Genomic DNA, 26,380 nt, shown 5'->3' with positions numbered 1-26,380 from the left:
AATTAGGTTTAAATTAGGCAATCTGTGACATACTTTTGTCCAAGAAGTGGTCTAGTAACAACATCGTTTTCCTTGGCTCTACAGTTACGGTAGTAAACTTTTCTTGTCCAAGGGGAAGGATTATGAAAAACAAACAAAAAACCCTACTGATATTAGAGTGATTTTTTTTTTTTAATGCTGCTCAAGAAGTGAAGCAATGGGAACTTGTATAAGGGAAACTACTTTAGGTAAGTCACGATAAGTATCTGTGAGAAAATAGAGACCAGTGCATACCTGGAAAGGTATCATTATATTGATTGTCTCACCCACTTTCTTCACCAAAGTCTGTCTGAGATGGCGTGGCAACCAGATCTTGGGACGCTCTGCAGTTAAGCAATAGTATGTTAAATTCAAAGCTTTTGATTATTTGAAATATTACTTATAGGGCAAATAAGACTAAACACTAAAGAGGAAGGGCTTGGATATTTGTAAGCATGAGAAAATGACACAGACTGTTTTTACAATTGCAGAGCAGGTAATTCTGTAAGCATTTTCAGATGTATTTGGCTACAAGATACAAATTCAGTAGCAAATCCGTTACGTATTTACAACAGTGCAGGTTGCATTGATGGCAGGACTTCTGAGACTGTCGCATCTGGAATACTAGATTTGAGTCAATTGTGTTGGATGTGAACCTTCCATGTGCACTTTATTTCTTTGGAGAACTTTATCAGATAGTAGAAGTGACAGAACAAGGGGTATATTGGATTGAAAATGTAATTATAGACAATGATTAATCTATTGCTCTACAGCTCCTTGCAAAATGCCATTTGGAGATGTTTATGGGCTTGAAAAGTAGAGCAATCAGTGAATTGCCTTTACCTCTCTGTAGTAATGCAGTTATAATACTCTGAGATGGATGGTGTGGAGTAACTTAGCAGCACCTCAGTTTTCACTGACTGAAGAAGGACTGCAGTGCATGCTCTTTCTTCCAGTCCCTGTTTTCTATGTTCTCCTCGTGTCCTTTATTCTTTTTGCAGTCATTTTTAAAAGAATATATTAACCTACAGTTGGAGTATCTGTCATCGTGTCCGTTTAGTTTTGAGCTGTGTTGCAGCTCTCATTTACACTGAGTCATTTTGCTGTTAGTGAGACTCTGGCAGACGCTTTGTGTGAGTCAAGGCTGAAGAATCCACTGTTAGCAGCTCTTGATATCTTTTGGACTCCAGTCAAATGACTTATAATCCTCTAGTACTGGGTGATAAACATGGTGTTAATTAATAACCTAGAACAATCAAGTTCAGATAACAGCTTTCATTTGAAGAGATCTCAAGCCTCAGTAAATGTGGCCATTTTGCAGTAATACAACAGCTTTCCCAGCAGAGTGCTGAATATTAAAAATTGGCCCCTTAAATGCTGACAATGACATTATGAGGTGAAAAGTATGTAGTTTGAAAGTTTGGTTTTTATTTTAATAGCCACACTTTAGAAATAGAAGAGCAGGACAGGATGGCAATGTTCTCAGGATCAGAAGATTTTTGGCTCGCAGTAGAACTGAAAGAATTGTTTGGATGTTATTCTCAGAAGGCAGCACAGCCTTGCCAGTCCCAGAATTTTTCTGCATTGTGTACAATTTGAATTTTGACCACAGAAAATAGATGAGTGAGATTTATTCAATCTAAATACTCACGCATGATCTCTTGAACAGTAATGGGCTCTTTGATTATTGCTGCTCCGCTTTCACCAGCCAAGTTTATAGCCTTTATACGGAAATGAAGTTTATCACCTGTGACCAGGTCTTTAATCAGTGCGGATGTACGCTCAGTTAGGCCAGGAAGAGCTGGAATCCATTCCGTAGCTGCAAGTACAGGATTTTTATATTGTAATGGTTTATTAATTTTCCAAACTGATGCCTTGTCTACAATTGAAAGAAAATTTGTATTGAGGTAACATGAATTTAGCTTGCAATACCATGCTCAGAATGGAATAAACTGAACTGGAAGGGAACTCTTGATCTAAGGATACAGGAATCACCTTTGCGTACTTTCTTCAGCATTCTGTTTCACAGAGCTTAGGGCTGTGGGGTTTCTTGACATTTATTTCCTTAGCAGAAGATGGAGAGGAGAGCATTTTGGAAGTATTTTTAGCTAGAAAGCGAAGCCTTAATTTCACTTTTTCCTGAAGTTTGTTTGCTGTGGGTGTTCAAAGCACATAATTCTTGGAATGTATTCTTGCCTTCTCATTTGATACTGTTAAACAAAGTTTGTAGGGCCTAGTAAGTTTCTCTAATGTTACTGAAATACCACTGACTAAGAAATAATAATAATAATCTTCTATGATGATGACTTAAGGATTCTGGTAATTTCATGATGGTATCTCGTTACAGACTAGAAATGAGTTCTGGATAAACTATGCACTGTAAAAACCTTACTTGTAGGCTATATGACAGTTGAGTTTCTTGTCAGAGAAAATTCCATGACTGAAATAATTATAAATCTGTTAGTTGATTTTTTTTTAATATGAGCTTTATGTTGTGGCATTCCAATACAGTACCTTGAATGTTGTAGATGTGATGCAGTCATATTTTTTATCAGACCACAAGTATTACATGAGGTAACAGTTGCTTACAAATTTGACTATTTCTTTCTTTCTTTTTTTTTTTTTACAATCATGGTATTATATTGGTTTTAGAGAATGCACAGTTTGTGAGTACTACAAAAGTATAAGAGTGACTACAGAACAATACTGTTGTTTTTTTTTGTTTAGTACTTTCCTGTACCAAAGTTTATGATTGTGAATATGAGGATACGGTTGATGTGACTATCATGGTTTCAGTGTTGTGTCAGGTAAATCTGGTGATGGATGACAAGGATGTTAGTCACAGACTAGAGTTCAAATTTAGTGATACTGGATACAGTTATTGTAATATTGAAATGAAACGATTGCAACTGCAGTAAATATTAATAATATTCAGTTGTCACTGGCTAGTAGCTGTGCTTACTTACATCCATCTTTGCAGTATTCCACTATATAGCCATCTAATCCCCCTGCTCCAATCCGTTCAGGGGGTCTCCATTTCAAGGCAACAGTGGTGTCAGAGACATCCTCCACTGTGAAGTGTGTTGGTTCACTTGGAGGAGCTGTAAGGCAATATTTAGAAGTAAATTCTGAGAAACAGCAATATAATCATCAGAATTCAAAGGCTGTAGAAGTTCTGATTAGTATCTGAACTACATACCGCTGTCTGTTTTAATAAAATGAAACTAGCTTAAACTCAGTTATAAAAGGTAACTACTAATACTTCATTTAATAGAAGTGTGGCACAAGATTCCTGTAATGGGGAGTGGAACAAAAAGGTTAAAATAGTAGTTCTTGTTCATGTATGCTCCTATGAAAGTATTAAAAAAAAAAAAAAAGGAAATGTAGATTATTCAATTAAATTACCAGCAGAAGTCTTCTGTAATGTTTAGAAATCCAAATGCATACAATTTGTATGCTGTATTTACACCCTGACTGTAGTTAGACAAAATTCATTTCTGGCTAAATTTGATGTAACTTGTTTTGATCAAGAAGTGAAGAATGTGACCAAAAATTTTGACTGCATGTTTCCTGAAACACTAGCTCTGCTTCACTCATTTGTAATAGAGACATATCTGAAAAAAAAATATTGGGCTGAAAAAACTTCAATTCATGGACATATAGCTGTTTTATATATTTTCAGATCAGGAATCTCATAGTTCTTTTGAAATCTGTAGTTCAGAGTGACCACTGGCTAGATTCAGTCTTCTTAAATACGATTTTTGTCTACTATTTAAAAAAGAAACAAGAAAAGTCCTTAGTAGAGAATCCCAAATTGTGAATACACACAAATGCTGCTATCAAATAATTGATTCCAAAAAGCAAACAGATAACTTGTTCAAAATAACATTTGCAATTACCAGAACATAGTATTTAGTATACATAGCATAAAAGCAATCATTAATAATTAAATAAATTTGACATACTTTGCATAGGTATATATTCTAAACTGAATATCTGTCGAATAAACTTAAGAGATTTTACATATTAAAAATTCTTTGTAGATGAATCAAATACAGCATTATAAATTGTGCAACGGATTGAAATTGATCTTAATTCCTGAAGTAACTGCAAAAAATATATAATCCAGTTTCCTTTCTGTAGTTTTGTCAAAATTTTTCTTATTCATATGGAATCAGTGAACCAGAAACAGGAGATGAAGGCAGCTGGGAGCATACACAACCACACAGTACATGATCAAAACCCCAAACCTCTTCTCTGAAGCAGTAAGTGTGAACTTTATCCTTAATCAAATACAACTCTGCCTATCCCATGAAAACTTTGGACCTTTTTTTTCAGTAGCTCCGCTTGGGCTTTTTTTGCCTTCTCTTCTTGCAGACCAGCTGTTTTGTATTTGAAATCCAGAATTAAAAGACCCTTCTTGCAGTTCATCCTTTCCTTCTGACCCCTTCACTGCCTCATCTGCTTTTGCATTATTTCCTTCAGCAGGTTGTCCCTCTCCACTGATATTAGTAGATTTAGCAACTTTTGTCATTGTAATCTCCAGCTAGTAGTAGTTTTGTTGCTCTTCTTTCTAAAGCTCTTAGCGGGGAGGCTTCCTGAGGACTCCCTTTGTTCCAGCTCGGAGACTAGAGGAGACACTGTACTGCTGCGATGGGATGGATTATTTATAGAAAATCATTCCCTAAATATTTTCTTAATCAGCTATCCTTTTGGCTGCAGAGGGGGCCAGGATTAAGGGAGTACTGGGTGGGATACTGTGATATTTGCACCCATAAGGCAATGGGGGAAGTTGAGAGGGACGGGCAAATTTCTGTCAATTAGTTCTCCTCCTTTCCAGATCCAGCTTGACTCTCACACTTCTAATTATAACAACTAAACGTTCATCAGCAGTTTCATGAAACTGGAACCTCTGTGCTTTGCAGGAAGGGAAATGAGGGATGGAGAAGAAGAAGATGACAAAGAAAAAAGCTGATTAAACATAGAATAGCTTTTACCTAACATGTTCTTTTTAAGCGTAAGGCTGGTTGAAGAGGAGAGGTGAAAATTGTTCTGTCTTGCTTTTTCCTAGAAATAACAGAGTGTGATAGAACTCACCAATTGGCATGAAGGGTTGTGAGGCAGGGCTTGGCCGGGACATGCCAATAGAATTCACAGCATAAATTCGCATCTCATAAACTACTCCTTCAATCATTCTCTTGGCTTCATAGGTTAGCTCTTTTAAAAGGTCAAAATTCAGTCTCATCCATCGATAGCTCTTCTTCTTCTTTCTCTCTAAAATATAGCCTGGAAAGGATATATCTTATGATATAAAGGAACTGCAAATTATTGTTTCACATGTAGGGGGAAAAAAAAAAACACTTCTTATCATGACATAAAGAGACAAATGTTATTGCATGTAACTGAGATGTGTGAAGCTTTGGTATTTTTCTTAATTTTCCTTTTTTATTACTTCTGTCCAACATTCTTATCTGAACAGTTATACTTTTCAGAGTACAACTCATTTAGAATTGTCTATGTCTGTTATTAGGTTTAAGTACTTCTTGCATGCTATACACCAATGTTACTCAATGTTATTTAGATGTATGTGAAATAGTAAATCATTTCTGGTGAAAGGTATGATCATTCTGTCCTACTGTTGCAGAAATACATGGGACTTGGGAGTTTAGCAAAAAACTCTTTTGTTGAAGGAGAAATTGCCTTGAAATTGGTAAAATGAGTTCAACTAATTTATCTCATTCTACAGTAATCTTGAATAACAGCATCAATTGCAATGCGAAATATTAAAAGGAAGAATGGTTTGATACTTCCCTTAATTTTTGTTTTTAAATGAGGTATCATAACTTGTCAATACATGTCCATTGCTAAATGGTAGAATGACAGAGTACGTGTAACTGAGTGCAGATCCCAGCTGTGCTTCAGCCCTGCAGTGGAGTGAATCCTGGTCATGCACAGCTTCCTTACGCTCCTTCCCCTTGGGAAGGGAAGTGAACCTGCATAATTACAGCCAAGATAGCAGACTATGCTGCAGAACATACCTGTGGTATAGTTTAGATGCAGTCTTTAGTACATCTCTCTCGCCCCAGTGACATCTGCAAGTTTTACCGCGCTACCATACTGGTTTTTTTTTTCCAGAACAAGTAAGGCGGATGGAATTAAGAGAGAAACATCAGTTTAAAAGATGAGCACCTTTCCCCCAAACTGGGAATATAGTCTGTGATTCTTGATCCTTAATGTGGAAAGTGACTGTATAACAGTTTGGAAGGTTTGTGTAAAATCACTTTCCTGTGACTTGCTGCAAAAGAGTTATCATAGAGTCACAGAATGGTTTGGGTTGGAAGGGACCTTTAAGATCATGTAGTTCCAACCCCTCTGCTATAGGCACGGCCACCTCCCACTAGACCAGGTTGCTCAAAGCCCCATCCAGCCTGGCCTTGAATGCCTACAGGGAAGAGACATCCACAGCCCTGCTGGGCAACCAGTTCTAGTGTCTCACCACCATCCCACTAAAGAATTTTTTCCAAATATCTGGTCTACATCTACCCTCTTCTAGTTTAAAGCCATTTCCCCTTGTCCTGGTTCTATATGCCCATATAAAAAGTCCCTCCCCAGCTTTCGTGAAGGGGACCTACAGGTACTGGAATGTTGCTGTAAGATTCCCCCCACCCTGGAGCCTTCTCTTCTTCAGGCTGAATAGCCCCAACTGTCTCAGCCCCTCCTCATAGCGGAGGTGCTCCAGCCCTCTTCTGGACCCCCTCCAATAGTTCGATGTCAACTGTTTCTTTATGTCTAGTTACATTTAATTTCTGCTCCTTGTCTGTATTGCAGATGATGTGCTTGGTTGTGATGCATGTAGACTTCTTTTAAACAGATTTTGTTTCGGAAGCTATTGATCTTACAGTTAGAGAGTGAATAGTTAGAAAATATGCTGAGTAGTGATTTACACATACTGTGTATTCATATGTATTTTATGTGGATTTCTACTTATTGTCTACAGAGTATATAACTGTGACCGTCTACAATAGCATAGGGATATACCGAACAAATTGTGAAGATTTATGAATTGAGCTTCAGTCCCTGGTGTTCACAAAGGTTACGACTATCAAGCTTGCAGATGCCCCTTTGGTATATCTGAGAAGTATGATTCTCACAGGGCTCTTAAGGGAGATGGAGAACGATAGGCATAATAGGCACAGACATCCTGCATTAGTAACCTTTCCAGTCAATGTTAAATTGCAAAACAATCATGGGAGTTTACATGTGAGTGGTGAAAGCTCCTTCACCACAGGCTGTGTGATCACTTCTAATGTTAAAAGTTACTCCTGGCATACTTATTTTCAGTGGCTTTTTAGACAAAGTCAAATGTTTTGACGTGGGTGTTCTTGCTTTTTTCTCTCTTTATCCGTGTCTGCAAAACTGGGAGAAGTTTTGACAACTCAGTTTCATTTTCAATAGGTATAATTTGCTATCAGAACTGAGATGAATGCATAATAGATAAAGATACTGCTTTAGCAATGTAGAAATGAGACCCCCCTTAAAGATGCGTAACAGTAAAAAGAGGATGTTAATTTCTGTATCTGTTAGATATAGACAGTAAAGACTGTTGAGGAATGCCTAAATCTGTAAGAATATGGAGACAGATGAGAATGTGTACATCTTTTTCTCCTGTCTTTTAAACTTTTTTAGATTTCTTTGAACGGCTAGTACTGCTCCTTGGTTTTGGATCAGGTGTTTTATTCTAGCTCGGTTAGTAGCAGCATAGTCCTGTGCTAATTGAAGAAACTTCCTCATGTAGTTGTTGTTGGAACATTAGCAAAGTAATTCATTTGATAATGAAAGCAACAACAACAAAAAAATGTATATCATGACAACTTTACAAAACTAAATAATGGGCTTTACTTAGTCAAGAGGTGGGAGGGGGTTGATTGTGGTAACATGATGGCTATCACTACATATCTTTGCATGAAATGGTTTGAATTACTAACTTCTTGCTTCCTGTCAGAACAGCTGAAACCACAAAGAACTGGCCTAGTAGTATCGTTTCTAATATCTACATCTGTAACTTCTATTGAATTAAATGAGATGGGAGTGAATTAAGTCTAAATATTCTATGATTCGAAATATCCAAAACCAAATACAGACTACTAGATACTGTGCAGGGGGTTAAAAGAAAAAATTAGAACTATATTTCTATGTATGTTTCGGTGTATTTTCTTTAAAAAAAAAAAAATCAAACTCTAGTGATCTTTATTAAACAAATTGCTAGATTTGGAGTCCAGAGGAATCTTTTTCCCTAGGATTGTCCAAGACTCTTCCTTGTTTGATCTGCCTTTTGAGGATCACAAGGTGTTTTATCTAACAAACATCATGCACTACAGAGAACTTACCATGGAACTGATGATATTCTTGACTGTGTCAGTTTTTTTGCTGTATCATATGATGATTTTGGCCTCTGGATTTTAATACAGATTTAAAATTGTTGAAGAGATTGAACTGTGTTTGTGACTCATGGTGTGTAGCTGTATATAAAGTAGAATTATGAAGTAGTATTTTTGAATAATAATAATAATAAAAAAACATGCATTGCATGAGTGCTTGCGACTTCCAGATTTGATGACTAACGCAGCCACGGCTCTGCTTTGTTATTCCTAAGGGAGTCCAATGGCCTGTATGCTTACTGATGATTTCAGTCTTGAAATTGAAATGACACTGCTTTCAGTGCCAACTTCTACTTGGCTAACTTGTCAAAATACTTCTCTGATCCAAAAAGCTCAGGTTAGGGGCACCATTACTCTAGTATCAAAGGGCCAGATTCCAGATGGGTTTGAAGGGTTGCTTTATTAGTGTCTTAGTGCCAGCCTTCCTAGTGTGAATCAATGTATGAAAGCCTTCTGCATCATTTTTGAGGAGCAGAAAAAATATAGGTGAGACTGCTGGGGACTTTGTATTTCAGCACTTCTTACCAAGTACTGGTTGCCCACCATCATATGAAGGGGGTTGCCACTGCACAGTGCAGTAATCTTCTCCAATGTTGCTGATCTTGGGAGCTTCTGGAGGGTCAGGAACATCTGAAGGAAATGTCAGAATGCATGGGAGTCGTTACCGTTTCTGTTTACAAATCAATTTAATATTTTAATAATTTTTCCGTATCATAAGTCTAAATCTGAAGAAATCAGCCATCCTGAGGGATTTCCAAGTAGCAGTCTTAGGGATGTAAGGTTTTCTCATCACTGTGGTGCTTTGAAAGTGATAATACAGATTTGTCAAATTGCAGCAGTAGATTAAAAAAAAAAACAAAACAGAATGCATTGTTTTAGTCCAGAGAGAATCCTACTCCAAAAAAACCTCTTCAAAATGCTTCCAGGTTAGGATGGTTTTCCTGTAAGTACCATTTGATTATTCATCACTCCTGTTCTTTCAAGACATAAACACCTTTTTGCAAAATGTGAGATCTTAGGTATGTCAGCTATATACTAATAGGGGTTTAGTTAACTGACATATTGATGCTATAAATCAGAAACAGACAGAACTCATTTTAGTTGCAGGCAACATTGATATTTCCTTCTTTTGTATACAGCAAGATCTCTTGTAGACAGAGGATGCCTTTTATCTTCATTTCATCTATAGGGAAATATAGTTTGACATCATGCTCGTTTATTGGATTTTCTACCATAAATTGCCAGACAGAGCTCAGCTGAATACTGTAGAAAACATCCAGTTTTTTCTCATCCAGTTAAACAAGAAGCAGCAATCCACACCTATTAGTAATTTGTTCTTAATTCTGTAATAAGAGGCTTTCTTCAGAGTTTCCTATTCTGTCTAAAAATAAACTTTATTGTATAATGTCTGCATATCTCGCAGTTTTTTAGTTTAGGATATATTCATAAAAGATGAAATGAGATTAATGAAATGTTAATTTAAGCAGCAAATCCTAAATTTTAATACTGCAGATGTAAGTAATTTATCAGTTTAAGCTTGCATGTAACCTGACCTTTTGTCGTATAGCTTACAGGTAATAAACAAGTTAATTATTATGACAAATTTAATAACAGTTACTGTCTCAAAAAAAAAAAATTTACCCCAGCTCTTCTGTGACTCACAGTATAAATCTGTTTATCTTGTACCAGGTACACTGTGTTTCTTTATTCCATATTAGCTGTTCACTGCTTAGAGAATTAAATAAACAAAAAATGTTTTTCTCATCCTAGCAGGAAATATATTCCTTAGAAGGGATTGTCATCTATAAAATAATAGGATCACCTGAAACTGGAAAAAAAAAAAACATAAAAAGAAAACATGTAGAGTTTTACTGCGAGTTGTTCTCTTTCCTTTCCACAGAGCAGGCATCTACCTGTGAAAAAACACTTTTGCCATATTCTGGGATTGCTGGCATTCCTGCCTTAATGATCCTTTTTGGTTTTTTTTCTTAAGCCTAGACCTTGCCTGTTTTACCATTGGATGAATTTCAGTAAACTTGAGATGCTTTCATGCTCTGGTTATTGCCTTCTTTCACTTACCAATAACTTTGACTGTGATATCAGCCTTATCTTCTCCCACTGGATTCTTAACAATAACTCGGTATACTCCCTCATCCTCCATTTCAGCTCCTTCAATGATGAAGACACAGTGGTCTTCGTGCTTTTCCACACGAACTCTGCCTTCAGATTCAAATAGAAGCTGTAGGCAGTGAAAGTAAAAGGAACAATCAGTGTGACTTGTGCCAGGGACAGCCTAATGAGCGTGTATGTAAGTTAGTGAAAATCTTAATGTTACTGAATATTATTAAAAAAAAAAATTCGAGAGATAAAGTATTTCAAAATCTTTTTTCTATGTAGAAGAGAGAAAATACAGGCTAAATGCCTCAATTAAAGCAGGTAATTACAGGGAAAATGAGACCTGAAAGTCTCTAGGTTGTTAGGGTTCATTGTTAGTTACGCATACACGGTTGCATTTCAAACAAGTTACAAAGTACTACGAATTCCTGATTGGGATAACAGCAATATAAAGTTTCATGGATAACAGTTGGGTAGAATGTAAATTAAAGGTGATATGCAAATTCATTGAAGTGTATGAGCAAACATTCCTTTTCAACAGCATCTACGTTTGGCATCAGATAACGTGGATTTGAACAATTTGCTTTTAAAAATGTTGCCATATTATTTTTGCACCTGTTAATGGCATCAGTGTGATTTTTTTTTGTCACTCAGCGTCATACGGGATGACTTTCTGCTCTTCTCAGAGCTATGAGGTCTAAACTTAACCACAAAATCTTTGCTGTGCATTGATTACAGTCTCCATTCTTCATGTGCCTATGTATCTGTAGACTTTAAACAAGAAGCATTACAGAGCATACATGCCTATCTAGTGACTAGCACAGAAGAATCTTAAGAAATAAGGAAATAAATGTATAAAAATATACAATATAAATAAATACATAAAAATAAATGTGTAATAAATAAGGAAACCTGTTGGAAAATTCCTCTTTTCACTGTACGTATGTACTATTCTCCTGACCCTGTAATATTTTGTCTTTTTTATTCCCTCAGGATATTACTGGAGCTTACAGCTTGGTGGGGAAAAAAGAGGGATAAACGTTCGCAAATATATTGAAAAGAGTTTTAAACAACTTAATTGATTCCTTGTAGTTAAACCACCATGTGAGGTTAATTAGAGATTATCTTGGTCACATCTTACTCTAAAATCTCTCACTAGGTCTGTTTTGCCTTTTCTAAGTGTTTGGGAATTGCCATTGTGAGGCAGAGTGATGGATTGCTCTGCTATTTACTTCACTAATTTTAAAATCTACTGACTTCAATTTTGTTTTCTTCTAAACTGGATCATTGAAATGGAGAAACATTAGGCATGTTTCTGTGTCTGCATAAATAATAAAGAACTCACCTTACTATCAGTACTTAAATCACTGCCGTTTTCTGAGGAAGTTATAGAATCTTCATTGCTTCGAACAAGTTCACCTTTCTAAATAAGCAAAGAAACCACAGAAAGATAAATCTTTCTGAGCAGAACAGGGAAAATGTTTCTGTAAGACAGGAGAAGAGTCCATAGGTATGCTGGGATGCTTGAACGTAGAGGTGTGAGAAATGTAAAGACCAAAGTGAGAGTGCAAACAGAACTGAGAAGGAAATCAATACATATGAAACTAAAAAGCAGAAAAGGAAATAGATGGATCAGACTGCAGTGATTTAAAGGAAGGATAAGTCACCAAAACCAAATCTACGGTTTTGTAAACAAAGATGCATGACATTCCTCCTGTAGAATTTTAACTGGCTGTGAATTTGTGTGCATCCTGTGGTAACAGTTATAATTACAAAAATAAGGATTACTTCTTTATTTAATAGTGGGATAGTAAGTCACTATGAACACTTCAGCAGTCTGAAATACAGTCAGGACTGCAATACATCATCTAATGCATTCTGAAGCTGTTACATTGTTTGTTTAGAATTTTAGTAGTTAGTATATGCTATACACCCTTCAAATCAAGCCTGGTTCCTTTTGTGTTTTGAGACTTCACACCTTAGAATTAATAAGGTGTAAGGTCTGTCTGATACCCAGTCATCGTTTTGTGAGAGAAACCTTCATTTCACCAGAGAAAATTGTGAATGAGGGAATCAAAAAATTGCCCTTGGTTTCTTAAAAGAGGTGAATGTTTTTTTTTTTTTTTTTGCTAGGGTCTGTACTAATTCTGTATTGCAGAAGGAAGTCCTAAATGTTGCTAAATTTCCCACTCTCTTAAAGAGTGCTACAAAACTGGGAAGAAATGAGACTGGGGAAATGAATGTAATTGTCAGTATTATTTTGTCTGTATCAGTTTATTTTCCATGCTACCTATGGGAAGTGTAATGATGCTGTAGAATATTACGCAAATTATTTGGGTTTTTTTTGTACTAGTTATAGCTCAAGAGTACAAAGATGGTGAGGGGTGTGGATATTCTGAGACAGCCAGAAAAGAAGCTCACTTAAACTCTTGTGCCTAGATTCTAATCTTATTCTTTGATGTTTTGCAATTGCTGTGATTAGGCAAATAGCAAGTGTTTTCTATTTTTATTAGAAATAAATACATTTCTTCACAAACTTTAGAAGAATCATTCAGAATATAAAAAAGAAACTGTCACCTCCAGAACATCTCCATGCTATTAGGTGAGATCATGGGGATGAGTGATCATTTGTTTTGTAGAATCATAGAATTGTTTGAGTTGGAAGGGACCTTTAAAGTCATCTAGTCCAGTTCCCCTGCAATAAACAGGGATGCCCACAGCTAGATCAGGCTGCTCAGAGCCCCATCCAGCCTGACCTTGATTGTCTCCAGGGGTGGGGCATCCACTACATGTCCGGGCAGCCTGTTCCAGTGCCTCACCACCCTTATTGCAAAAGAACTTCTTCCTTATATCTAGTCTAAATCTCCCCTCTTTAAGCTTGAAACCATTTCCCTTTGTTCTGTCACAACAGGCCCTCCTAAAGAGTCTGTCCCCTTCTTTCTTATAGCCACTCTTTAGCTCCCCTTTATTTTTCTCTGAGATATTGAGCGAATAAATATGTATGGTATCCTTCTGTCTGCATAGATGTATGTCTGCTCATAGGTATACAACACCTACTTTTGGATGAAAGAGGCAACTGTTCATAAAAAGAACAATTTAAGATGACTCCTACAAAAACAGCTAAATTCTGAACAGATGCATTGCAACTATGTAATTTTTGTTCTTGAGTTTAAAAAAAAAATAAAGTAGTATGAAAATACTTCTTAAGAACTTTAATTCAAACATAGATTTGAGAAAGAAAATAAATCTCCCATTGTGACTTCCTTGCCTCAGCTATTGTGTTAATTACCTTGCTGTAATACATTGTAGTTGTTGAACATATTACCTTGTTCACTTTCTGCCAGATGACCGTAGGTGTTGGATCTCCTGATATGGGAACATCCAATCTCAGTTTGTTCCCAGCCACCACAACAATAGTGTCAGGGGATTGGCCCAGACAGTCCAGGTGGATTTTGGGAGGCTCTTTAAGAAAGGCAAAGAAAAATATGGTTTGAGTGCTGTGAATGAGAAGGAGGTAAGTATTCATGCATTACATTAAAAATGAAAATGCACAGTTTCCTTTGCTATTGAAAACATATTTACTTGCATTTAAGTAGTGAATGTTGTTCTTACCTTCTCTTGGTACAAAATCAATCTTTACCTCTGGAGGAAAAAAAAAGGTGGAGTTAGGAATAGATCTGCAAATAGAATTTTTGTACTGTGTCCACCCAAAAAGTAATTAAAAATTATTAATCATTAAATTATCAGAGAGCATATAGATCTACAGATCAATGTAAATAAACTGCAGAACAGGCTCTTTAGAACAGTGTACTAATGATAACAAAATAACAGGGAAGAACAATATAATGCTCCCATCTTATGGTATTAGGAAGGATATTCTCCACGCTCCTTCGTAATAGAACCCTGATTAGTTCCATCTTTTTATCCCTATGGAATTCCCATTGCATCTGCTAAGATAACTTACCCAAAAACTGAAGCTTGGCAGAAAGGTTGTAAGCAAATCCCTGAGGGATGAAGGAATAGTCAGCCTCATCACCTGGTGTAACGTCCTCAATAGTTAGCTTATGGATCCTGGAAACATGAACAAATATGTGTCACTCCCTTACATTACCTTTCCAGGAAAAACAGGGCTATCTCAAGAGACAAGGTGCAGACTATAGGATATTAACAAACATCAAGAGCTGCCAGGACTGTGGACGTGCTCTACTTCTGGTATTTGGGTAAATCCATCTCAGCACGATGTCTGTGAGTGGACTTTTCTTGTCAAGGTAAAGGCATAGACTAATCTGAGTAGAGGAAGTGGTTTCTCATCTTTATTCTGGCCTTTTACCCTTAGAAGGGTGATTTTAGCACTGCTGACTTATTTCATTTGATCGATCTGTAATTACAATAAATTGAGAAAAACGAGCTAAAAAAATGGTGCTCTATCCCTCTATTAATGAAAATTCAAAACAGAATGCAGGAAGAGAGTACTGTGGAATAATTTACCTAATGCATAGTATTTATGTATTTTATGAATCTTGTTTTCAATTTCTAGTAAGAGTTAGGCTGCTGAGGAACTTGAGCACAGAATGGTGCAACTGTATATGCTTTAATATTTATGTACCACATATAAAAACCACTATTTTTTTCTGAAGGGTCTTATAAGTGGTGTATATTAATCTGTCTAAACACTATTGCTAATTTTTAAGGCTACCACAAATGTTTTTTCTAAATGATTTCTATAGCAACAAAACTGAAAATGAACTCTCCTGATATACCACTGATACCATATATGCAAAATGTACCAACACACATACCAAACAAGTTAGTGACTATATGTTAATTGCACGTGAGAAGGTTTTAACTTTTTCCTTCTAGCTGTAGCTGGGACAAAGTCTTGTCTTATATTCCTATCCCCACTGAGATAATAATTCCTGTGGGTTGTAATGTAATACCCAAACCTGCACATGTTTTCTGGAAAAAGGCTAACCTGCCAATATGGGAGATCTTTATCCTTTCATCTGGCACCACCTCCTTTCCATTTTTCAACCAGATTCCTTTCACGTTTTCATCAGAAACTTCACACTTGAAGACTGCCTGGTCACGTGCCTTCACTGTCAGGTCCGCAATGCTCTGATAAACTTCCAGCTTTTTCTCTGATTTTGTGAAAGTAAGCAATACGCGCATCAACAAATCAGGATAGCTCTGTTAATGAATAGTCGGTGTGGCTTTACTGAGTAGAAAAATCTAGGGCTGTTTGTGAAAAGGTGAAATATGAAGGCAAATGCACAGCATGCAGAGCTTCAACAGGACCGTTAGCTGAGTATCTGTTACTATCAGGGTATATGTTACATTTGGCACACAGGTCTTAGTTCTCCTTGAGGTCTTTATCATCAAACCTTATACAACTTCTGAAGTACTCTTTTTCTGTGGCGTGAGGTTTTTGCTACCCCTCTCCACTATCCTTGAGAAGGTTACCTTCAGCCTGTTTTCACTTTCCAGCTTCTGTAATATTATCTGCACTTACCTTGTACAATTAGTTCAGCAACTGATACCCCACCATTTGTCTTCACCGTGTAGTGTCCACTGTCTTCCTTGGTTGACTCATTAATAATTAGATACTGCTTTTTTCCGTCTTTCTTAAATCGGTATTTGAATGTTTCTTCCCGTGTCAGCTCAACTCCATCCTTTTCCCTGCAATCCCAAACAGTGTTGAGTCATTTTTCTATGAGTGGAAGAGGTGAGTAAGAGTCAGCTCAGTGTTGAAAATCACAAGGTAAGTCCAATCTTTGTAACATTTCAAGTTAGCAAAAGAGAGACTATTTCACAAATGGTAGCAGAACCAGAACTGTCAGGGAGCAGAATCCTACTAGCTTGACCATTCATGTTCACAGGTTATTTGACTTCTGTTCCAAGAGAGTTCACTCACAGGGAATTCCTTAATTGGTATTATCTATATGGTATAGATACACGTAACAGTCTATTAAATGCTGTAGAAAATAAAGGGATGCAGAAAAACCTTACAGCAGGGAATGTATAGTCTTAAAAGCTCTGCTGTAAGGTAATCAGGACTTGCCTTCATCTTAATTTTCCTGATGTGATTTGTAGTTGTTATAATTTAATCATTTGTGGGCATCAGTAAAAGAAGAAAAAACTAGAATGATTTTAAATGAAGATATATTTTAAATTTTTATAGTTCTTTCTATTCAAGGGTGCTACAGTATATTTAAGACATTACTAAATTAAGCTTCACAGTGCAGCCTGTGAGGAAATCTAATTATTGTAATTTCCAATTGTCATGATGGGAAACAAGAGAGAGGATTCAAACTGTTTAGCCAAGGTCACACAAAAATACGTAAGATTTTTTAAAGCTTTCCTGTCCCTAATCCTAAGTAACATAAACTGCAAGAAAATAACTCAAAATTTCTTCAACTTACTCATTTTGTAGCATTTTATATTTTTCATCATTATTTGAGAATATTCATATTACTTGAATACCACTGCAGAATGTAAATTAAAATGCCTTGTTATGCTTTTAGTAGAGCAGGAAGTTGCTTTCTCTGTTGTGTTATTGGTCTTATATTTTTGCTAGCAACTATTCAGATTAACGAATGTGTTTACAGGATAGAAAATTGCAATGCAGTTGCGTTAAAACACTGTATCTGATCTCTAAGTCGATGTATGCAATCTGCGTCAGTCTGCTGAAGTAAATCACAGATTGAAGCTTTAAGCAGACACAAATCCTACAATTTGTATATCTATACCACCTACTGAAATGACATTTCAAATAAGCAGTTTATCCCCTCCTAACTGTTCCTTGGAGCACAGCTTATTGGAACCTACAGTTGGAGTAGAAAACTGTGGCCTTCCAAATCACAAGGCTACAACAATAGCAAGAAGGAAAGATAACGTATTTCATGTGGTTGTTACAGGGAGTATGTAGTGTTATGTCAGGATAATGTTCTTTGCTTGCTGAGTGGCATGAGCCTGAGGTTACCTTCAAGATGTTCTCCTATGCTGATAGTTCTGGAGGAAATGCTACACTATCGTTCATAAACCTTTGCTGAACACTGAGAATGGACTATAATCCAGGAATTCAGTATGCTCCTGTGACAAAAACAGGCACACGCACTGTGATTAGTGTTTCAAAGATGAATTTTTAATTTAGCTTGATGGTCTTTTTTGATACGTGGCTCATCAAATCTGTCTCAGTGTTCTATTCTAGCCCTTTGGAAAGAATGAGATTTCTTGAAATCGTGTCTAAATGATGAAAGAATATTTGTGTAGAACAATGTCTTAAAACCCCAGGATGAGGATAGTATTTTTATCTTATGATTTAAGAGTGTCCTAGTCACTAAGTCACGAGTACAGTGTTTGCAGTGCATAGTGGAATGATAAAACTATAAACCTCAAAAGAGAGCCTGACTTAAAATATTATACAGCTGCACTGAAAAACAAAAAACTTTTTTTAAGATAGTATTGCAGCCCTTCCCTTGGTAACAAGCAATGAAGCATAAAGATCAATTGATAACTAAGGCGTAAGAGGAAGATTTTTCTAGAACCATGGAAGTGTTGGTTAGAAGACCACCAATATATCACCTGCAGATCCCTGTGACAGAGAAACTATGTAATAGTGGAAGCACAGTGATTTGTTGCTGTTATGACTTTACTATAGTTTGTTTTCATTGGAGCTCTTTGATACATCCAGCATTCAGCCATGGAAAAATCAAGTCAAAACTATGTATTTTTTATGTCTTTTTCTTCAAGAATTTTATTACTTCTAAGGCCATTTGAATTTTAGAAATAACTACTCTGTAGTATTTTGTAAGAATAATGTGAGATCTTTACAGATGATCGAGAGCATATTCTTTCCCGATTACTACAAAGACACTTGTGTGATGAATTCTCCAATCCTTAGTCATTAGTCATTGCCATTGATGGCAATGCTTAAGAGGCTACAACCTCTTAAGTCTTGTGCAAGTTGTGTATTTGCTTGTTCATGTGCTTGTGACTTCATCTCCTAGATTTAAAGGAGCTCCTAGATTACAAGAGCTGTAACAGGTTCCTTTAGTTACTGTCTGTTACTTTGCTTTAACTGTTGAGCATTGTCCTAAAAAGACATAAAACTGGAGTTCTATCTCCATACTATGTTCTGTGTTTTTCCTGGACATTTCTTTCTCTTGTCTTTGTTGCCCAAGAGCACTAACTGAGCCTCGTGTAAAAACAGTAAAGCACGGTGTAAGCATCCAACTGCTCTGTTTTCTGTTGCTATGCATTGAAGAGTTTCTCTGACCACTTGCTGCATTTCAGGCAGACAGCTGCTCCTTTGCCCTTGTCACATCAAATGCCCATCCTGCTGATAAGAGCTCAGCAAGATGTATGGAAGTTGTTCAAAGGCATAGGATCAAAGTGTGGCAGCTGCACTGTGCTCTTAGGGACGGATATGGTTGTCCCCATCTCTTGTGACCAGGCATCTGTAAACAGTTCCTGAATAATAGCATGTGTGTGCCTGTGCATGTGGTTTTAATAGTGTAATGCATATGCTGTATCAACTCTTGGGCTCTATTTAAATTCTCAGTTCCTTCCTTTGGGAGAGAAGATGAGTGAAAGCACTTTTCAGGAATGTAATGGGCATTGTGGGAGCATTTGATAACCATGTGCTTGAAGGTGTTAACAAGCGCAAGAGAATTTCATCTGGTAGAGAAATGAAGTGAGAACAGTGTGCCTAAGGCCTGGTATGAGAAGACTGCCTGCTGTGCCTGCTCAGGCATTATGAACCTTCCAGCTTCCCCTCAGCTGGAATGCCCAACCGAGTGGACTCTATGGGCACAATGTTTGTCATCTTAATCCCACTTGCTGCACATGCATAATGACTGGCTTTGCAGGATCACTGCAACAAATATGTTAAAATCAGTCAATGACCTTCCCTCTCTGTCTCAGCAGACGATAACTTTTTACCTATGTGAAAAAATCTAATTATAATTGGGATGATCAGAGCTCATCACAATGCAGATCTGATTAATCTGTGCAGTAGTTAGATATTGCTGTCAGACATTTAGAAAATGTTACAATTAACAGCTTAGTAGAGTCAGTACCGTCCTGTAGCCACAGAACAAGAAATTCTAGAGACACTATAAAATATCTACACTTAATTTGTTTTCTGTAACCTTCTGGCCTCTCAATTCAGTGTTTGACATACAGGAGGATAATAAATTTTTTTTATGAAATCAGTGATGTGGGATGCCTTCCTTTTTTTTTTTTTTTTTTTTTTTTTAACTCCACAGCTCTTCTCCACAAACACTGATCCTATAATGTGCAATGAAGGAATATTTTCTGATGTTTCTTTACTGTTTTGTTGTTGTTGTTTGTTCATTTCTTTCTTACTTTCTTTCCTCTTCCCTTACCATTTCACAGTAGCTCCTTCTTCAGACACTTCACACTCAAACTCCACTCTTTCTCCAACCATCACCATTTGGTCCTCCAGAGGGTGAGTGATCAGGATTGGGGGCTCTGGAAATGAATAGGCCTTTATTAAAACAGTATTCTGAAAGACTGAACACCATAGGTAAATCTCAGTCACTCTGTGCTCTGTAGGAAGAACCCCTGGCAGAATAATAAGTGATGCTCTCAGTACTGGATCATTCTATCAGTGTAATCAGATGACTTTTTAATGCTTGGTTTGTGAGACAAAATACAAACACAAGATTAATCAGTTTTCATATATATTCAAAATTCTAAGCTAGATACATTAGTTTTCTGTACTACTTGATCTTCTTATAAAGCTTGAGGCGCGTATTTATCTTCAGTAGAATCTAATTTTTAAAGTAAGTTTCTACCCCTATTGTTGGTAAACATGGATAATTTCCAAATGAGAATTAATGGTAATTATTACTGTGCTCTTTTTTTGTGCTTTCTCAGATGCAGCTATTGGGTTGGTCTTCATTTATCCTTAAGAAAAATACTTGCTTTGGTAGTGATCCGATTTTGCTCGTATTTTTGAGAATTTCATTTGAGATTAACACATCTGAGAATAAAGGAGGATTTGACAATGATTTGATGCTAAATTATAAGGAGGATCCCTTTCCTTAATCTGCCATTGCTCACCTTTTACAAATAATTCTGTGAAGCTCTTCTCTTCAGCCACCACGCATTCATAGGCTGCATCATCAGCCAGAGAGCAGTGGTTTATGGTCAATATTCTCTTATTCCCAACAGCCTCAAAAATATATCTGGAAAAAAAAAAAGCGTAATTATCAGAGGGTATTTCTTCTGGACTCAGTTGCTGTCTTCCTCTGCCAGGCAGAGAAGGAAGCTCCACACTTCTTCTCACATTAGTGGCAAGATTTGTAAAGACTTAAGCCCTGAATCCCTGTCTTAGAACAGCAGACAGAAACATAAGATATTTGAAACATTTGAAAATTGAGCACAGGGAATTATGGATAACTCTTTGTACTAAACTGAGGCATACAAACTCCTGTGAATGCAGTTGGTATGCTGGTTAGTCTGGATGCTTTTCTAACACAGCTATACAATAGACGTGACTACCATTGAAATTTCTTGTCATTGCTCTAGCACCAAATCATTGGAATTAGGTTTTACAAACAACCTACGGTAAAGTATATCCCATATCATCCAAAATTCATTTTGAACACTGGATACATAAACAGCAGAGCATAATCAGGGGACTTACTTGCTAGGTAGATAGATGTGAGTGTCCCGTTCCACATGTGGATATATAGAGCACAGGGAAGAAAAGAAACAGCCATGAGAACAGTAAACTGGCCCCAAGTTTATGTACTATGTAGATTCCTTTACAGCTCCCTATTTTATTTCTCCCTATTTTATTCACGTCTTTCTAAGAATTGTTTTTCCACTTTGTCTGTGCTGTAGCCCATTTCTTACTGTATTTCCTGTACTTCTGGTTTACCTGCCGCTCACTTGGATCTCCTGTCCGTTCTTCAGCCATTTCACATCAGCATCTGGGTTGGCAACTTCAACCATTAATTTAATCTTTTGCCCTTTGTCCACTTGATAAGCAGGATCCAGTTTCTTGAGGAATGCTATGATGTGTAATGATTTTTAAAAAAATTATATTACAATTATTATTGCATTTCTGTCAGGAAAATAAACATTTCTTTTTCACTTGTTTGGTGTCATCTTAAACCTCCTTTCTGCATCCCTGTTTGTGTTTTTACAGTTTCCTTTTGTCTGTTCTTATGCTGTCCATAGGATGAAAGCACGTGTTATAAACTAAAATGAGCCAACTAGAATATTTCAAATCAGGTGTAAATATGTACTTCAGCGTATCCTAAGTGAAGTTATAGCTAAGTGTGCCCGTAGGAGGATGATATTAATCTTCTCAATACTAATGACAGGTGGTTTAACTTATCTGCTTCAGACTTAAAAAAAAAAAAAAAAAAAGTGATTTAAAATTAGTTTATTAATACTTGACAAGACTAGAAAGGTCTCAAGAATCCCAAATGTATCATGCTTCGAATGTTTTTAAGAAACCTTCCCAATGGAAATTAAGTGTGTCACTGATGTCTGACATACTGACTGGTTTTTGTTTTTTGTTTTTTTTTTTGTTTGTTTATATTCAAGATAAGAGTCAGAGAAGAAGAAACCTGTGGAATGAGAAGGCTCAGAATACCCACAGTTTCAGAGCAATGTAGGCCAGAGCCTTGGACATAGCTCTGATCTTTGGTTGTCAGTATTTTACGTATAAAATCCATGAGACAATGGGAAAAGGAAACTATCACATTTGTATTTCTCATGCTCTTCTATCTGGCTGCTGTCCAGTTGATATATGAAGAACTCCCAGACAAGAGTATACTGATGCGTGTATTTGGAAAAAATACTGTTTGCCAACCTGTACTTTTTTTCTCTTCCTTCTTAATGCGTTTGAGGCGTTTCAGCATCCCACGCAAATCTGTGATTCCATACTGAAAAGCTATTTTCTCATATTCAGAAGGAGGAGCTTTCCTCAGGATTTCCCAGACATCAACATCAGGTTGCGATTCACTTTTTCCATCGCCTCTGCAGAAAGGGATGAAGGCATTTCTTAATAAATAGTCCATATTTACTATATTATCAGGAAAAATAATGAAATTGAATAGCAGGCTAGTTTTACTTAAGTATATGTATTTGTGGTGATTAAAATTCAAACACTGTCCTGAATGATTTCTTGTCTAATAGCCAAGCCAAGTAAACTTTAATTTCCCTTAGCAGTAGGTAATTGAAACTCAAGGAGACTTAGTGCTCTATGGTGATCATACACAAAACATGTGGCAACACAGACGGATACCCTGAGAATACCTTAGGAAGAAGGCAGTTGGCTTGTGTTAATAAGAAACAAGTAATTTTCTCAGGACATTTTCCTGTTTACTAATTCAGTCAGATTATTAAAATATCTATTATCTATTGCAAAGGCAATGTTGAGTACTGGCAAATGAGGCAATATTTATAATGGAATGCTTATTTAACGATTTAACCAAAGATCTAGTGATTACAGAAGAATCAGTGTTTTATTTAGCAAAACCGAGTGAAAATTAGGTTCTCTGGAATTGGAAAAGGTTTTTTTTCCTGTCACCATATTTTTTTTATTTAAAAATTCACAAATAGAAAAAGAAATTGGTGTAACCCGTGTCACCTTACCGATTTACAGTGCGCAAGAAACTGCTGAACTCGGGAACGATGAACAGAAGTGTTCGGAAAAACATGCAGCATCCCGACAGGCAAGAAAAAGGGCATAATGTGTTAATACAAGAGAGTCATGAATGTCATCTTCACCTTTAGCAGAATAAGCTTGCACTTCAGTAGCAGGGAGATGAAGGTGCTTGTGCAAAAGCTCTGGAATAGCCTTAAGAAAAATGCTGTTTCCTGGTGATATGAAATTCACTCACTCAGTTTGTGCACTTCTACTCTGCATTTTAAATTATAAGTGTAAGCCCTTCTGCTTGTTCCTAATTATGGCCAATGACCTTACAGGGAAGTAAGTAGCTCTAATTTTCTCTGTCTTCTTGGATCTGTTGCCTGCCACTGCTTGATAAACACAGAGTGGATAGAAGTAGTAACATTTTTGTAAAATTTTCTTCACTTTTCCTAAACTTCTCGTGGTTGTTGTTTCTGATGTTACCAGGACAATGCAGATTCCAGTGCAGCAGAACACACTCATATAGTGAAGTCAAGTGCAGTGGTAAACTCCAGCATGCAGACCACTTACGCAGCAGGCAATGCCAAGAAAAGTGGAGGATTATGGAAGGATTATCCTTCTGTTATCCAATGGATTATTTCTTTCAGGAAAAGAACAGTCCCTTTACTACCTTTAGTATATGAGAAATATTACTATTTTAAAAAGCATGACTGTAGCCAGTCTAGGTGTAACCAGACATTTCTAACACTGCTTTGATTGACCAAAATGATCTTGTTTGTAACAAGGATGTTATGTTTATTAAAGTAACTGCAGTCAGTGCTTAGAATTTCCAGCATCATTGTAGTTCTTGAACAGGAGAAGGGAGAGAACAGAAGAGGATTTTGGCTCTGTGAATGCAAGCTGAAGTATGGCATGCAGCATCTTTTATCTGTGGAGTGATTTAGAATTCAATGAGCACTAAGCCCTCACTAGCACTCGCTGGACCGATAGCGTATCTGAAGTTTGGACTCTTTGGAATTTTAAGTTTTGATATTTTTTTAGTAAAATATTAAAAAAAATGAGAGGAACAAAACCATAAAATTAATGGGATATTTGACTTTGTTTTTGTGAATGCGTCAGTCTTGTTCAGTGGCAGTGGTTGCAATTCTTAGGGAGCTCTCAAAGTGTTCATGAGAGATTTTTGATGAAATTTTACTCTTCCTGTACTAGATTCTTGACAGTTGTTCCTACTATCTTGACAAATGTGCATGCTGCTAAAAAGCAATCATGTGAATAAGGTGTGGTTATGAAGAAAGGGATATTTTTCTCTGTTAAGAGAATGCTTATGAAAGTTTGGTAAAGAGGTATGATCACATTTTTGAGGTGAATATCTGATTGCAACTCTATATGTTCCATTTGAAAATTTGCTGGTCATGTATTTATGTGGACTGAAAATGGTGTTGCAAACATAAGTTGATGATTTTTTTTGGCGATCTTGACACCTATTCTCAAACTCTTTGTCAAACTGGAAAGCACGACTACATATTCATTGCTGTTCAGAGCACTGTTAGGCAATGTATCAAAATGCATACAATAGTCTGCCATCACTTGAGTCAGTGCTGCACAGCAATGTCCTCCCTGTGCCCTGATTTCAGCTGGCACAGTGTTAGTAGCGCACTGACAATTTGGTTGTTGCTGAGCAATGGGTGTGTGTCCTGGGGCCACTCTGTGGGAAAGAGCCACTGGGGGCAGTGGGTGGGAGCTGCAGGTTGGATACGTCAGGCCTAATATATCTCACTATTGAAAAGATCTCCTTAATTTTTGCTTTAGCTTTTCCGTTACTCAGTGTCATCCCATTTTTAGATCTGGCAATACTGCTTAGTGGCATGCAAGTGGAAATAAAATAAATAGAAATACTTCTAAATACTAGTATTTACAGTAATTACAGGAGAAAGCTTATGACTTGCACGTACATAACAAAATGTTAAATGTTATCATTTGCGTAGTGTTTAAGTTTTCAAAAAGAAAAAAAAAATCCATTCTCTGCCTATAGGCAAGGGCTTTACCATCCCAGTAAGCCTTCTCACCATTTTGTTTGTTAAAACATTCTCTTTGATTCCATAAAAACACAGGCTGTACACTTCCACTATCAGTAAGAACTAAACAGTGTATGAAAAGTAATTGAGAACTTGGACTCTTGGAGTTTCTCCCACCCTTATGTTATTCTCCGTGATTTTTGGGGTATCCTTATCAAGGGTGATCACCTCATAGGTTAACTATGCACTTGGAGCATTAAGATGCAGCTTAGTGGATCTGCTGTAAATGGAATATGCAGCTGATATGTTTTAAACATGTGGAAGGGTTAAAAATAGTTTTGTACATCCCAGAGATGGTTCCTTCCTATCCCGTTACTGTCAACTGAATGGACCCTGTCAGCTGTCACCTCCTTCAAGGTCTCTGCTCACTTTCCCATTTAATAGTTCTATGACAGCTGTTCCCTTCCTCTTCCCAATGACCTCTCCTTGGCCCATGACATCTGTATGTCAACACCAGTTAATTAAATTACAGGGATAGGAGATATAAAATGAAGCTCTTCCTATTACAGAGGGAATGTTCATTACCTCTGGATTGAGGGCACTTGTAAAATGGGAGGAACAAAGCTGAAGTGGTAGAAGAATAATTTTCAATTCTATTTGAATCTGCATAGCTCTTGAGAGTTCCTCAGCATGAGGTCCTTTTTATCTGTCCTATTCTAATGAAAAACACTTTCATTACATGGTAAGTTTGTATGCCTTTCAGTTCTCATTTAACATAGGAGCAGTCTTCAACCTGTGGTGTGCAAACTCTGAAGGGCTCACAAGTTACTTCTAAAGTGGCTGTGAAGAACAGCTAGGAACAATGAATTTATTAGTGTGCTTAAATTCCCAAAACAGTGAATTTTGACCTTTCCTGTAGCTCATAAAGGGTCAAAAACACTGATAGAATTCAGTGAAATTCTTTTAGCCTAACAAGTAATGCATACTTAAATAATCACGTAGAACATTTCTGGAAATACTGGTGATATTTGCTACTTTTAAGAGTTCTGCATTTGGTCAAAAATTAGGAACATTGAATTTTTTTTACTGTTGGCCTCCATTTACTCAAAACTTTAAAAAACAAATCACTAATTCTTTTTCTTTCTTTCTTTCTTTCTTTC

The 26,380-nt window shown here is 36.7% G+C and overlaps 1 protein-coding gene across 1 annotated transcript in view; it reads right to left on the bottom strand.

Moving 5' to 3' along the window:
* MYBPC3 (myosin binding protein C, cardiac) overlaps positions 1–26,380 on the bottom strand; it is a 67,794-nt gene that overhangs the window by 21,325 nt on the left and 20,089 nt on the right. The window contains exons 11-28 of the mRNA XM_021401421.1: positions 23,208–23,231; positions 22,423–22,589; positions 21,481–21,613; positions 21,244–21,246; positions 20,658–20,782; positions 19,958–20,063; positions 16,081–16,247; positions 15,544–15,709; positions 14,536–14,642; positions 14,184–14,213; positions 13,897–14,033; positions 11,917–11,994; positions 10,536–10,695; positions 8,982–9,086; positions 5,116–5,304; positions 2,985–3,119; positions 1,670–1,837; positions 274–362 (exon numbers count right to left, since the gene is read on the bottom strand). Of these exons, the coding sequence (XP_021257096.1) occupies positions 274–362; positions 1,670–1,837; positions 2,985–3,119; positions 5,116–5,304; positions 8,982–9,086; positions 10,536–10,695; positions 11,917–11,994; positions 13,897–14,033; positions 14,184–14,213; positions 14,536–14,642; positions 15,544–15,709; positions 16,081–16,247; positions 19,958–20,063; positions 20,658–20,782; positions 21,244–21,246; positions 21,481–21,613; positions 22,423–22,589; positions 23,208–23,231 (2,089 nt within the window). The remainder of the gene's footprint in view (positions 1–273; positions 363–1,669; positions 1,838–2,984; positions 3,120–5,115; positions 5,305–8,981; positions 9,087–10,535; positions 10,696–11,916; positions 11,995–13,896; positions 14,034–14,183; positions 14,214–14,535; positions 14,643–15,543; positions 15,710–16,080; positions 16,248–19,957; positions 20,064–20,657; positions 20,783–21,243; positions 21,247–21,480; positions 21,614–22,422; positions 22,590–23,207; positions 23,232–26,380) is intronic.

The sequence above is a fragment of the Numida meleagris genome, chromosome 6 (genome assembly GCF_002078875.1).
Source record: "Numida meleagris isolate 19003 breed g44 Domestic line chromosome 6, NumMel1.0, whole genome shotgun sequence".
Classification (NCBI taxonomy): Eukaryota; Metazoa; Chordata; class Aves; order Galliformes; family Numididae; genus Numida; species Numida meleagris.
This window is presented reverse-complemented; position numbering and strand designations above follow the sequence as displayed.